Here is a 12,942-nt window from a genome sequence, read left to right as displayed (position 1 = left end):
CCGACGCGTGAAAAAACTCACGCATGTGCACGAGGGTTCAAGCATGATTGGTGTAATTGCACGTCATTCAAATCCATATAGTTTTTTTAAAAAATAAAAAGGTAGGATACATATATATATATTATATATATATATACGAGGTCTGTGAGAAAAGTATCGCACCTTTTTATTTTTTTCAAAAACTATATGGATTTGATTCATATGTTTTTACGTCAGCCAAGCTTGAACCTTCGTGCGCATGTGTGAGTTTTTCCACGCCTATCGGTTGCGTCATTCGCCTGTGGGCAGGCTTTGAGTGAGCACTGCTCCACCCCTCTCGTCTTGTTTCATTGCGAGGAAATGGTGGAATGATTTGGGCTTTTTCTCCATCAGAATTTTTTCAGAAACTGTTAGACACTGGCAGCTGGAAACCATTAGAAAAATTTGCCATGGAAAGCCGCGCGGAGGCTTCGCGCGTCAGGACCGATTCGCTGATCGAGCGAGACAAAGGAACACCTCCGTTTCGGAGTGCCAGGGGACAAGTTGGGACATGCCTATCTCGGCTTTCAATGCTTACCAGCCCAGTGAGTATAAGAGAAATTGTGGAGAGCTGGGCATGTCCCAACTTGTCCTTTAACACTCCGAAACGAAGGTGTTCCTTTGTCTCGCTCGATCAGTGAATCGGTCCTGACTCCGCTCGGCTTTCCATGACAAAATCTCTTGTTAAAAGTGAAATCTGCCGGAAAATGGCTGATGTCCAGCTCTTGTGATAACCAGAGAAATTGCTCACGACGGTCCCGGCTCCACACAGCGATCCGTTTAGAAATGATGTGGTGGTTTCTGCCTCTCGATGGCGGCTCGGAGCGTGGCGCGCCATGCGCCATTGTGGGGCGTCCTTAAAGCTGTAGTAACACTCCTTATTCTCTGTGAAGCCCGTAAAATTTTCACCGAAAGCCAAATAAATTTTTCGAATGGTTTCCAGCTGCTTGTCTCTAACAGTTTCTGAAAAAATTCTGATGGAAAAAAAGCCCAAATCATTCCGCCATTTCCTGACAATGAAAATCTGACGAGGGGGCTGGACCACTCCTCCCACAAGGCATGCTCACAGGCGAATGACGCAACCAACAGGCGTGGAACAACTCACGCATGCGCACGAAGGATCGAGCTTGGCTGACACAAAAACATATGAATCAAATCCATATAGTTTTTGAAAAAAATAAAAAGGTCCGTTACTTTTCTCACAGACCTTGTGTATATATATATATATATATATATACACACACACACACACACGCTCAAAAAAATACTGTAACTTGCTCAGTGTACAGAAAATCTAAAGTATTTCCACCCAAGTAAAATGTTTTAACCAAGCCACAAACAATTTTGCTAAGTGATCTAAGTGTAAATCTGTTGGGTCAACATGATGAATTTGTGTTACTGTTACCAGCATCGTAGATTTGGAGAGATGACAGATGGTTCATCGGGGTGTGTCAAACCAGAAAAACCTCAGCGAAGGGGCTGAGGCACCAATGTTTACACTGTCGCGGTGACATCACTGCCTCTGTGTTCCTCTCGCAGGCCTCTAAAACTACTAGAGAAATTGAAAGACCCCTAAAGGAATACCTCACTGATGAAACCCATTTACATACTAACTAGTACTGGTAAATCATATAGTTAGGCAGATAGATAGATAGATCTTTTATATTTATTATGTGAATGAACAGCAGGTCTTCCTGCCAATGAATTGTTTTTGTACTTGTTCTGTTCCGCCTGTTCCTTGTAATGACAGAAGGAATTCTGTGGCCACGCCTCTGTTTTAGGATGTGACTACAGACGACTAAGCGCAAACATTGTCTACAGGAAAATAACGAATAACTAAGATTCCACCTAATTCCTGACTGTTTATTTGGACCCAGATTTTTGTTTGAGCTTCATCACAGCACCATGTGGACAGCACCTGTTACGATTGTCTTCTTCTCGCTGCTAAAAGGTAATTTACAATTCTTAACTTATAGCCGATCAAATATTTTTAAATAAGCTGCTATAGTTTCTATTTAATGACTGAACTGGAGAGACCAGTCAGATGAGCTGTTTCTTTGACGAACCCCTTTTGCTTTCAGGTTCCTACAACATGCTACTTGACTCAAGCAGTGGTTTATAACATACAGAAGTCATCTTTTCAAAAAAATGTAATTTTTGTGGTAAAATTATTACGTCTGTATTTCTAAACAACAAACCTATTTACATAATTTCCATCGTAATGTAGACTGCAGGCTCGTTTATGCTGACAGGAATAATTAAAATATTCAGTTGTTATACCAAACATACTTTTAACATGTCAAATCTGCTGCCATGTTGTGAAGGTACAAATGCACCTGTCAGGTATATGAATTTATATACAGCTGAAGACATTCTTCCTAAACAATTCTCATCACATTTTGCAGACACTACTAATGAATGTGGATGGGGCAAATTATGATATCTAAATTATAATTTTTTTAATATTTGGTTGGTATTTTCACAGTGACTTATTTCCTGCATGAACTTTTGACTGTCCCACCTGGTTCTGGTTCTGCCACCTGAAATGAAATCTGTCATTGAATCAAACACATTCATTCATTCCATGAGCTTCTGACTTAACTTTAGCAATGCATATCTCCAAATGGCAAGTCAGATCTGAAATAATGGCCCCAGACCCTCACGTCAATGCAAAGAGAGATTAAAAAAAAAAAACACTGTCAAAATTTGATCGATGGCTTTGACTTCCAGGTGACCTGCCCTGCCCCTTTCACATTCATGTCTGATTTGCTCTTTGAGATAAAACGCCAGTCTGTTGTGTTTTCCCAACAGAACCAAATTACTGTAGAGAGGCCAGTGTAAAAGTCTGTGTGGTTTAGGTTGGACCTCAGTAGACTGTGAAAAAGAAGTGTAGTGATAGAGGGGAGGGGCTGTGAGAGGGCTGAAGGGAGGGGGCAGAGCTAGAATGGGTGAGGGAATAAGTGGGCTAGGTCATCTGGTGATTAGATTAGATTATATTAGATAGAACATTATTGATCCCTTGGGAAGCCTCCCTCAGGGAAATTGAGGTTCCAGCACAATTGTATAGCAGCACACAGGGTAAGAAGCACACAGAGCATCAAACGTGAAAGTAAAAAAGGAAAAACAGTTTGCAATATAAATACGCAATATAAATACCAGACATACTGATCAGTACTGGTTTACTGATCCTCTCATTCCCAACCTCTCTGTTCCTGTTCCTGGAGGTCAAAGTCAGTCAAATTTTGGCAGTTAGTGGGTTTGATATCCTTCTGATGTTTGTTTTTTCCCATTCTGGCTGATTCTGCTTGATTCCTGCACATTCTTGCTATGTGTGATGGGGGTCTAAGGTAGGATCAATAGAAGATCGGTGTTGTGTGGGCCGCTGAAGAGGAGGTACTGCTGGCCCACCACCACCAGAGGGCGCCCTGCCTGGAGTGCGGGCTCCAGGCACCAGAGGGCGCTGCCGCCTCACAGGAGTAGCCGGGGTGACAGCTGTCACTTATCACCGACGACAGCTGTCATCGATCATCTGATCTTCAGTGGTATATCAGCAAGACGGCATCTCCACCTCATTGCCGAGATATCGCTCTACGAAGAGGTAAATTCTCAGCTGACTGTATTTTGGAATAACTGTTGCTTGTGTGACTTGGACAGCATTTACTCTGTTCCTTTTTTCGACGAGAGGTGGAGGTGATTTCCCACCATACGTGTTGCTGGGTGCACACGCACCCACTTCTAACTGTGTTTGCTCCTCGCCAGCAGTACCAGGTCCGACACGTGTAGGCAGTGGCCACCTGGGAGTTCGGGACTTGGCGGCTCCAGTATTCCCGGGGTTCGGTGGCGGTGGAAATCGTGTGGTTCCGGTTCGACTTGGACTGACGTCTCCTATCTTCGAGCCTGCCCACATAACACTGTGTATATGGAGTTCATATTGTAATCTGTTGTTGTTGTTGTGCAATTTCACAACAGTAAAGTGTTGTATTTGGCTTTATCCATTGTCCGTTCATTTGCGCCCCCTGTTGTGGGTCCGTGCTCTTACACTTTCACAACAATCGGGTCCTCTTCCAAGAACACGGTAGACATACTATATCTTAAAGCTGTGTACACATATAATGTTCTGTTTTCCATGTCTCCATAGTGTTGATGTGTATTGAGGTGAAGGTCCCACAGCAAACCTACACCATTGTGCCATTGTCCTCTGTGACCCTCCGATGTGATTACACCACATCCGCTAATATTAACGATGTTATCGTTACCTGGAGGTACAAATCCTTCTGCAAGCCTACTGTTCTGGAGAATAACTTAATATGTAAGAAACAACACACAACAAAATATTGTTATATTCCTCAAAATCTGCACTGTGACAAGCTCTGGTTCAATTCCAAAATTTGTAGTTGTAATTCCATATCTTTTAACACGCAACAGAATTTTAAAATGAACTCTTCCATTGTATTAAATCACAATTCCACTATTCTATTAGAGATTAACGGCGATACACATTTCATGCATGGTTTTAAGTCCAAAATATACAAACTAGGCAAAAAGAGAAGGAGCTACAAATATGTAAATGAAACTAAAGCACTGTATTAATCAAAGAATGTTGTGCCTGGTTTTGCAGTGGAGGAGATAGGCTTATATCTTGGAGAGGACCGATTCAATGACTGTCCAGACAGTGAGAGGACAGTGCACCCTGTCATCCAAAAGATTGGAAGGAATAAGCCTGTGCTGGGTAAAAACTACTTTGGCCGCAAGTTTACCATTGAAAACAGTGAGTTCATGCAAACACATATGACCTCATACAACACAGTTGGGTTTCTAAGTGTGAAATTACAACAAAAAAAAAAGGTTCCTTGCTAAGAAAAAAAAAACATGAGGGAAATGAAAAGCAACTAAATAGTGGAGCAGATAAGTATGACTTTTGGCTAGAATTGTTCACTTGGTCATACAAGCATCAGATTTGGCATGAATGTTCTTCATAAATCAGTGTTTGAGAAAAAAGTGCCGGCCACTTGAAAATCCAATATGGTGGCCAGGTAGGGGTCAATAAAGAATTACACAGGGGTCAAAATTTAAAAATGCTCCAATCATATTGAAAGGTATACCACATTATTTGTCTGATCATAAACTATTCCAAAAAGGTATAGTTTGGACTATCTATGACTGAATGTTCTGGAGTTATGGGGTAAAAACAGCAAAAATAGTGACAAAGGTCAGTTTCAGTTTGCACAGGGGTCAAAAGTTAAAGCTGCTCCAATTTTTGTAAAATGTGATGCAAATTATTGGTTAATAGGGGTTTAAAAAGGAATAGTTTGCACCATGTGTCATGCTTAGTTATCACGTTACAGGGTAACATACGTCATATGCCATAGAATCCAATGTACGTCAACATTGTTTGACATTTACTCTGCAAACCAAGCATTCAACACAGTCAAAGCTATTCCATTTATTAATCCTATTAGTTCAACCAATATTTTGCACCACTTCCTAGCAAAATTGGAGCAGCTTTAACTTTTGACTCCTGTGCAAACTGAAACTGACCTTTCGTACCATTCTTGTTGTTTTTACCCCATAACTCCATAACATTCAGTCATAGATAGGGATGGGTATTGATAAGGTTTTATCGATATTGATGCCATTATCGATTCTGCTTAGCGATCCGATTCCTTATCGATCCCTTATTGATACCTCATGAATTTTGTACTAAAAGTAGGCTTTACAGGTTTTCTATGTATTTCCTTGAGTCTTAAAGTAAATAAATATGAAATTAGTCACTGTATCCTTGATCTCTGACATAAATAAAAATAACAAAACTGTGTTTCGCTTTGAAGTTATTAATTCAGACTGAATTCTATCGTTCTATCTTGACTTGTCAGAGAGCCGCGCAGCGTTTGGAGCTGTGTGAACAGAACGGAGGATGATTCTCGTTTCTTTCTCGCAACAAGACGGAGTCCCAGTTAGTAACTTTAATCTGCACAAAAGGAATCACAACTCATATTCAGGATGAAAGTGGTGAAAAAACAAAAAAAGCTGAAACCCAAAATTACGCACCAACACCACCTGCACGAAAATGTTTGAATTCTAGAAGCTCTGAATGCAATCTGGGACTATTCCAGACAAACTGGAGTGAGTGCTTAATCCATTTAGGTGAGAAAAAAAATACAACTTTCCTTATTCAGACTCATTCCAGTAGTATTCTGCTCTTACTAGGATTCAGCAGTTTTCTAGCTTGGCAGATAGTTCTGGAGGAAATCACTAAAGAAATTAACAAACTGAAAATATGGTTGACCGAAACAAACTGTCATTAAACTTAAATAAGACAGGGATGAAATGGAGGTGTGAGAGTCACTAGGTGTTCACAGGAAACACTTATTTCTGTATCTTCTTCTTTGTCTTTCGGCTGTTCCCGTTAGGGGTCGCCACAGCAGATCAATCGTTTCCATCTCACCCTGTCCTCTGTATCTTCCTCTGTCACACCAACCACCTGCATGTCCTCTCTCAGCACATCCATGAACCTCCTCTTTGGTCTCCCTCTTCTCCTCCTGCCTGGTGGCTCCATCCTCAGTATCCTTCTCCCTATATACCCTGGGTCCCTACTCTGCACATGTCCAAACCATCTCAATCTCGCCTCTCTGACTTTGTCTCCAAACCGTCCCAGCTGAGCTGTCCCTCTGATATGTTTCATTCCTAATCTTGTCATTCTTGTCACTCCCAAAGAGAATCGCAACATCTTCAGCTCTGCCTCCTGTCTTTTTTAGTGCCACCGTATCTAAAACCGTACAACATAGCTGGTCTCACTACTGTCTTGTTAAACTTTTCCCCTTCACTCTTAATGATATCTTCGGTCATAAATCACTCCTGCCACCTTTCTCCACCCACTCCACCCTGCCTGCACTCGCTGTCTTTACCTCTCTACCACACTCTCCATTACTTTGAACAGTTGACCCCAAATATTTAAACTCATCTACTTTCACCACTTCTACTCCTTGTAACTGCACTATTCCACTGGGCTCCCTCCCATTCACACCACTGTACTCAGTCTTGCTTCTACTTACTCAACAAAAATATAAATGCAAACACTTTTGGTTTTGCTCCCATTTTGTATGAGATAACTCAAAGATCTAAAACTTTTTCCAATACACAACTATCACCATTTTCCCTCAAATATTGTTCACAAAACCAGTCTAAATCTGTGATAGTGAGCACTTCTCCTTTGCTGAGATAATCCATCCCACCTCACAGGTGTGCCGATACCAAGATGCTGATTAGACACCATGATTAGTGCACAGGTGTGCCTTAGACTGCCCACAATAAAGGCCACTCTGAAAGGTGCAGTTTTATCACACAGCACAATGCCACAGAGGTCCAAGATTTGAGGGAGCGTGCAATTGGCATGCTGACAGGCAGGAATGTCAACCAGAGCTGTTGCTCGTGTAGTGAATGTTCATTTCTCTAACCATAAGCCGTCTCCAAAGGCGTTTCAGAGAGATTGGCAGTACATACCAACCAGCCTCACAACCGCAGACCCAGTGTACCACACCACCCAGGACCCTCCACATCCAGCATGTTCACCTCAAGATCGTCTAGACCATCCACGGTCGACAGCTGCTGAAACAATCGGTTGCCATAACCAAAGAATTTCTGCACAAACTGTCAGAAACCGTCTCAGGGAAGCTCATCTGCATGCCTTGTCGTCTCATCGGGTCGCGACCTGACTCCAGTTGTCATCGTAAACCGACTTGAGTGGGCAAATTCTCACATTCGCTGGCTTTGGGCACGTTGGAGAGGTGTTCTCTTCACGGATGATGCGAAGGAGATGTGTTGCACACTGCATGAGGCAAATGGTGGTCACACCAGATACTGACTGGTATCCCCCCCCCCAAGAAAACAAAACTGCACCTTTCAGAGTGGCCTTTATTGTGGGCAGTCTAAGGCACACCTGTGCACTAATCATGGTGTCTAATCAGCATCTTGATATGGCACACCTGTGAGGTGGGATGGATTATCTCAGCAAAGGAGAGTGCTCACTATCACAGATTCGACTGGTTTGTGAACAATATTTGAGGGAAATGGTGATATTGGTATGTGGAAAAAGTTTTAGATCTTGAGTTCATCTCATACAAAATTGGAGCAAAACCAAAAGTGGTTGCGTTTATATTTTTGTTGAGTATATTTCTGTATGTATTTATTTATTTTAGTTGCTATTATATATTTTCTGTTGTTTCTATTCAGGTTCTTTTGTCTCTTTCTCAAAAATTGTAATTAATAATAATTAGATTATTAATATAGAGCAAAAATAAATTAAGGAATATTACAATTTGAAAACAAATGCACCCGAACGTGATGACGGCTGCAATTGCTAAATGCTACTTTTAACATTGAAATGCCATAGACATGCTAACGCATTAGCATCGCTCACCGTGTTTTAAGTTAATCAACTGTTTCAGAAGACCATAACAGGTCGGTTTAACATAGAAAAGGTAAATAATACTCACAGATGTATGTTCTTTAGGGTTTAGCGGGGGGAAATTAAGCGAAAGAAATAAACGAAGCAATCGACCAAAGCATTGCTTCAATTTGCGAACCACGCTTCGATTGGTTCAAGGTTCAAAGCAAAGCCGCGCTGCAGAAAAGTTGATTAAGGACCCGCTGCAGGGTCTGTAATCAATGTAGAGAAATGATCATTTTCCTGACAAACACCCGCCAAAACAACGGCCACTCTGAAGGACCGATAACAGAATCGTTAAGCACAAAGCTTATTGATGTCGGTGGATCGAATCATTTCTTAACGAGTACCCGAAAGGAACCGGTTCTCGATACCCATCCCTATCATAGATAGTCCAAACTATACCTTTTTGGGAATCTTTGTGATCAGACACATAATTTGGTATAGCTTTCAATATGACTGCAGCATTTTTAAATTTTGACCCTGTGTCATTCTTCATTGACCCCTACCTAGCTGTCATATTGGATTTTCACTTTTTTCTCAAACACTGATTTATGAACATCAGTCTGATGTCTGATATGAGCGACTGATATACAAAACACACACATGCACACACACACAAAATGTATTTAGTGTCCCATTTTGTATGCTAGTGACAGTGACATAGCATTAACACTCCTTTAAGATCAAAATGTGTTTAAGTAATTTAAGGTAATTTATTTAATATGCAAGTGAAAGAAATTTAAAGGATCTATACTCAAGGAGGAACTGTGTTAATAAAAGTTTTAAAAAGAGATTTTACAAGACTGAATTTAATCCTGTTTTGTTGAAAGTGTGCAGAAAAATAAAAATCAACAGATGAAATTGCAAATTGGAACAAAACTGGCAGCACAGGGTTTGTTTTTTTAATTTAAATTTATTAAAAAATGAAGCCGGATGCACTGTATGTGTCTCAACTAGTGTCTGTAAAAAATAACCCTGGATGTGTCTGGATGTTTGTACAGAGGCAGACTTGGTGATGAGTGAGGTCAAGCTGTTGGATGCTGGAGTGTACTTCTGCTCTGTGGATGCAGCTGGAGATTTCACCGGAGACAACGACAAAAAAGTCAAACTCTTCGTCAAACCTGAGGAACAAAGTGCAACCACAGAAAAACTACAGATAAGACAACTATAATTATACGTACTACAGTGAATTACAGACTACTGCTTAGACAAAGCGACCAATTTAAAGGTGTCTGTCATGGATGACTTTTGCTTATTTTCTGATCGATTCTGGACTAAATAAATGATCCTACTGTTAATCACTGAAAAAAAAAATTAAAAAGGGAATTTCAAATAAAGGCCCATTGAAATACTTTATCAAACAGGCCCTCAAAATATTATTATTGCTTTAATCAACATAAAACATATTGTGTCTGGAGGTGTGTCAGTTCCCATCATGCAATGGGACAGTGTTGTGGTAAAGAGAAACATTCCCATTATGTATCATGTTTCCATAGAGTGTCACATGACCACTGCATCTCACCAAATGTGATTTTTTTTTTAGGATGTGGACACATCGCAGAACAACGTTGAGGTGTCACTCCTCACGTTTCCTCCTACTTAAAGCTGCAATCTACTGAACGTAACAACTTTCTAGTTCTGTTGTGGTTACTGTGGTTATAGACAAAGCAGCTTTAATTTATATTATAATTTTCATGTCTTAATCGATGGCATTTGATTTCAGACACAACACACATTTTTTTCAATTTATAACACAAGAACCAGTTTAGGTCATGATTAGGGTTAGGTTAAGGTGAGGTTAGGGTTAGCTCGACAACCGGCCCTGAACTGGGCCAGACACTGGCCTCTCTCTCCTAGTCTGTGATTGGTTGGCAGCCGAGATGCTGACGTCAGCCCATGCGTCTGCCTCACGTTGATGTGGTGCGAGCGCTGCTCTCCTATTGGTCGTTTAGGAGTGGGAAATCTCACTCCAAAATGGAAGCCAGTATCCGACTCAATTCATAGCCGGGCCGGTTGTTGGGCTAACAAACACTTGTGTTATTGGGCAGACACTAGTCACGTGGTTATGTGATGTTCATTGGTTGTCATGTTACTCTGGAAGTGACACAAGGTTCAAGAAAGATGCCTTTTTTGATCGTGCTGTTTGTTCGTAGTAATCATTGGAATGGGCTCTAAGTGTCTCATACATATTGTTGTTTGTGTTGATGTTTGTTTCTTTTTAGTGTATACTATTTGATATTTTGTGTGTTTTGATTGATTTTAACTTCTTAATTGATAGTGTGCCAAACGACCAAAAGACGACTAAAGTAAGAATTTCATTGTATGATGCAACACAATGTTTTCACTGTGCATATGACAGGAAAAGACTCTTGTCTCCTGAATGATTTGTACAAGCTGTTCCAGTTAGCACTGTATAATCATAGTCATGACAATGTCAACCTGTGTTACTATATAATTGTGAAAGGACAGAATAAACTGTCCGTATTAAAATGATTATGTGCGCGCGTGTGTGTGTATGTGTGTGTGTGTACAGCTCAGAATTTTGATAGAAATATAGAATTTAATTTGATTTTCTTCAAACGGTCAAAAGGAAGTCAAGTCTTAGGCAGATGTTCCCTCCATCAGTCACATCTGGGTCTTATTTTGGCAGAAACTTGACAAGAAACCAGCAACAAATGCCACCGAAAATGTACTATATACTCATACAGTGTCCCTCTCTATTAAGGCCGCCTGTACTGCAGACTAAAAGTAGCCACATCAGATGGGAGGCTTTTGTTGAAGGGGAGACAAAATCCAGCATGTGTACAGCACAGTACCCGATAACATACTGTATTGCTACAAGCATGGTGTATGGTGAAAAACATCACAGATATATTGACTACAGTCAGAGACAAACCATGTCTTCCACTCAATCTCAGTTCAAAACATCACAGTAGAACAATTGGATCCTTTAAAGTCACAAAAATTATATAAAAACAAGATCAGTCCACAAAATTGTTAAGCAGATAAATCTTTAACTTGCCTGGCAACATCAGATGTCTTGAAAACTTCATCCATTACCATCAGGACATGATGCAAGAGATTCTGTCTGTAGTACATCTTCAGCATTTGTATGAATGTTGTTGATCTGCGTTTTACCAACACTGAAACCAACAGCTAAATTTCAGGAACCTTCTCCTTTCTCATTCCAAAAAATGACTTTCAGTTTAATTTGTTTCATTTATACAGCACCAAATCACAGCAAAGCTGCCTCAAGGCACTTCACACAAGTAAGGTCTAACCTTACCAACCCCTAGGGCAAGCACACAGGCGACAGTGGTAAGGAAAAACTCCCTCTGATGATTTGAGGAAGAAACCTCAAGCAGACCAGACTCAACGGTGTGACCCTCGGCAACAAACTTGATAATTCAAATATAGAGGAAATTTTGGGAGTCCATGCTGGTGTCCAGAATGTAAGGCTTGCAGAAGAAGACACCTACTCCCACTTCTGGATGGAGCCGCACCTCAAACAGAGAGGTAAAAAAAAAAAACGAATCAGGAAGACTACAAATAATAAGGAATAATTTGTCAGCATTAAGCAACAACAAAAACAAAAGAAATACTAAGGTTATCACCGGCCACAAGCCTGAAGCTTCACTAAAAGCCCCAGACTTTAGATTGAGGTGTCTTAAGTCTTTAAGTCTGGACTTGAAAGTCTCTACAGAATCTGACTGTTTTATTGATGCAGGGAGATCATTGCACAGAACAGGGGCACGATAAGAGAAACCTCTGTGACCCGCAGACTTTTTATTCACCCTAGGGACACAAAGTAGTCCTACACCCTGAGAACGCAGAGCCCAGGCCAGTATGTAGGGTTTAAGCAGGTCAGCTAAGTAGGGAGGTGCCAGTCTGTGAACAATTTTATACGTTAATAGCAGAACCTTAAAATCTGATCTCACTGGGACAGGAAGCCAGAGAAGAGATGCCAAAATGGGTGTAATGTGGTCAAACCTTCTGCTTCCTGTCAAAAGTCTGGCATCAGCATTTTGAACCAATTGGAGAGCCCTGATGCTGGACTGCAAATAAAACAGTCCAAAGTCCAATCTGGAAGAAGCAAACGCATGAATCATAGTCATCGACATGATGGGACGAATCTTCACTATATTTCGCAGGTGGAAGAAAGCAGTCCTAAGAATATTTCTAACGTGGAGGTCAAAGGACAATGTAGGATCAAAAATTACCCCAAGGTTCCTCACTTTGTCAGTGTGATGTATGACCTATAGGCTGAGCATTAACTGGTCAAACTGATGCTGATGTCTCACTGGACCAAGAACCATCATTTCAGTCTTGTCAGGGTTTAAAAGGAGGAAATTGCTAGACATCCAGCTTTTCACTGATGCAATGAGGATGAGATTACCAGGAGTTATTGGCATGTATAACTGAATATCATCAGCATAGCAATGAAAGGTAATCCCAAAATTCTGCAATTTTGCCCAAGG

The 12,942-nt window shown here is 40.9% G+C and overlaps 1 protein-coding gene across 1 annotated transcript; it reads left to right on the top strand.

Annotated features, from left to right (window-relative positions):
* The first annotated feature begins 1,687 nt into the window (after positions 1 to 1,687).
* On the top strand, positions 1,688 to 10,968 carry LOC117531403 (immunoglobulin-like domain-containing receptor 1). The gene is made up of 4 exons (XM_034194501.1): positions 1,688 to 1,969; positions 4,157 to 4,327; positions 4,637 to 4,786; positions 9,466 to 10,968. Exons 1-4 carry the CDS (start codon positions 1,924 to 1,926, stop codon positions 9,633 to 9,635), a joined length of 537 nt encoding a protein of 178 aa, XP_034050392.1. The 5' UTR covers positions 1,688 to 1,923; the 3' UTR covers positions 9,636 to 10,968.
* The last annotated feature ends 1,974 nt before the right edge of the window (positions 10,969 to 12,942 follow it).

Source organism: Thalassophryne amazonica, chromosome 2 (genome assembly GCF_902500255.1).
Source record: "Thalassophryne amazonica chromosome 2, fThaAma1.1, whole genome shotgun sequence".
In the NCBI taxonomy this organism is placed as follows: Eukaryota; Metazoa; Chordata; class Actinopteri; order Batrachoidiformes; family Batrachoididae; genus Thalassophryne; species Thalassophryne amazonica.
The sequence above is the reverse complement of the archived record's forward strand: the minus strand, read 5'-3'. Positions and strand labels throughout refer to the sequence as shown.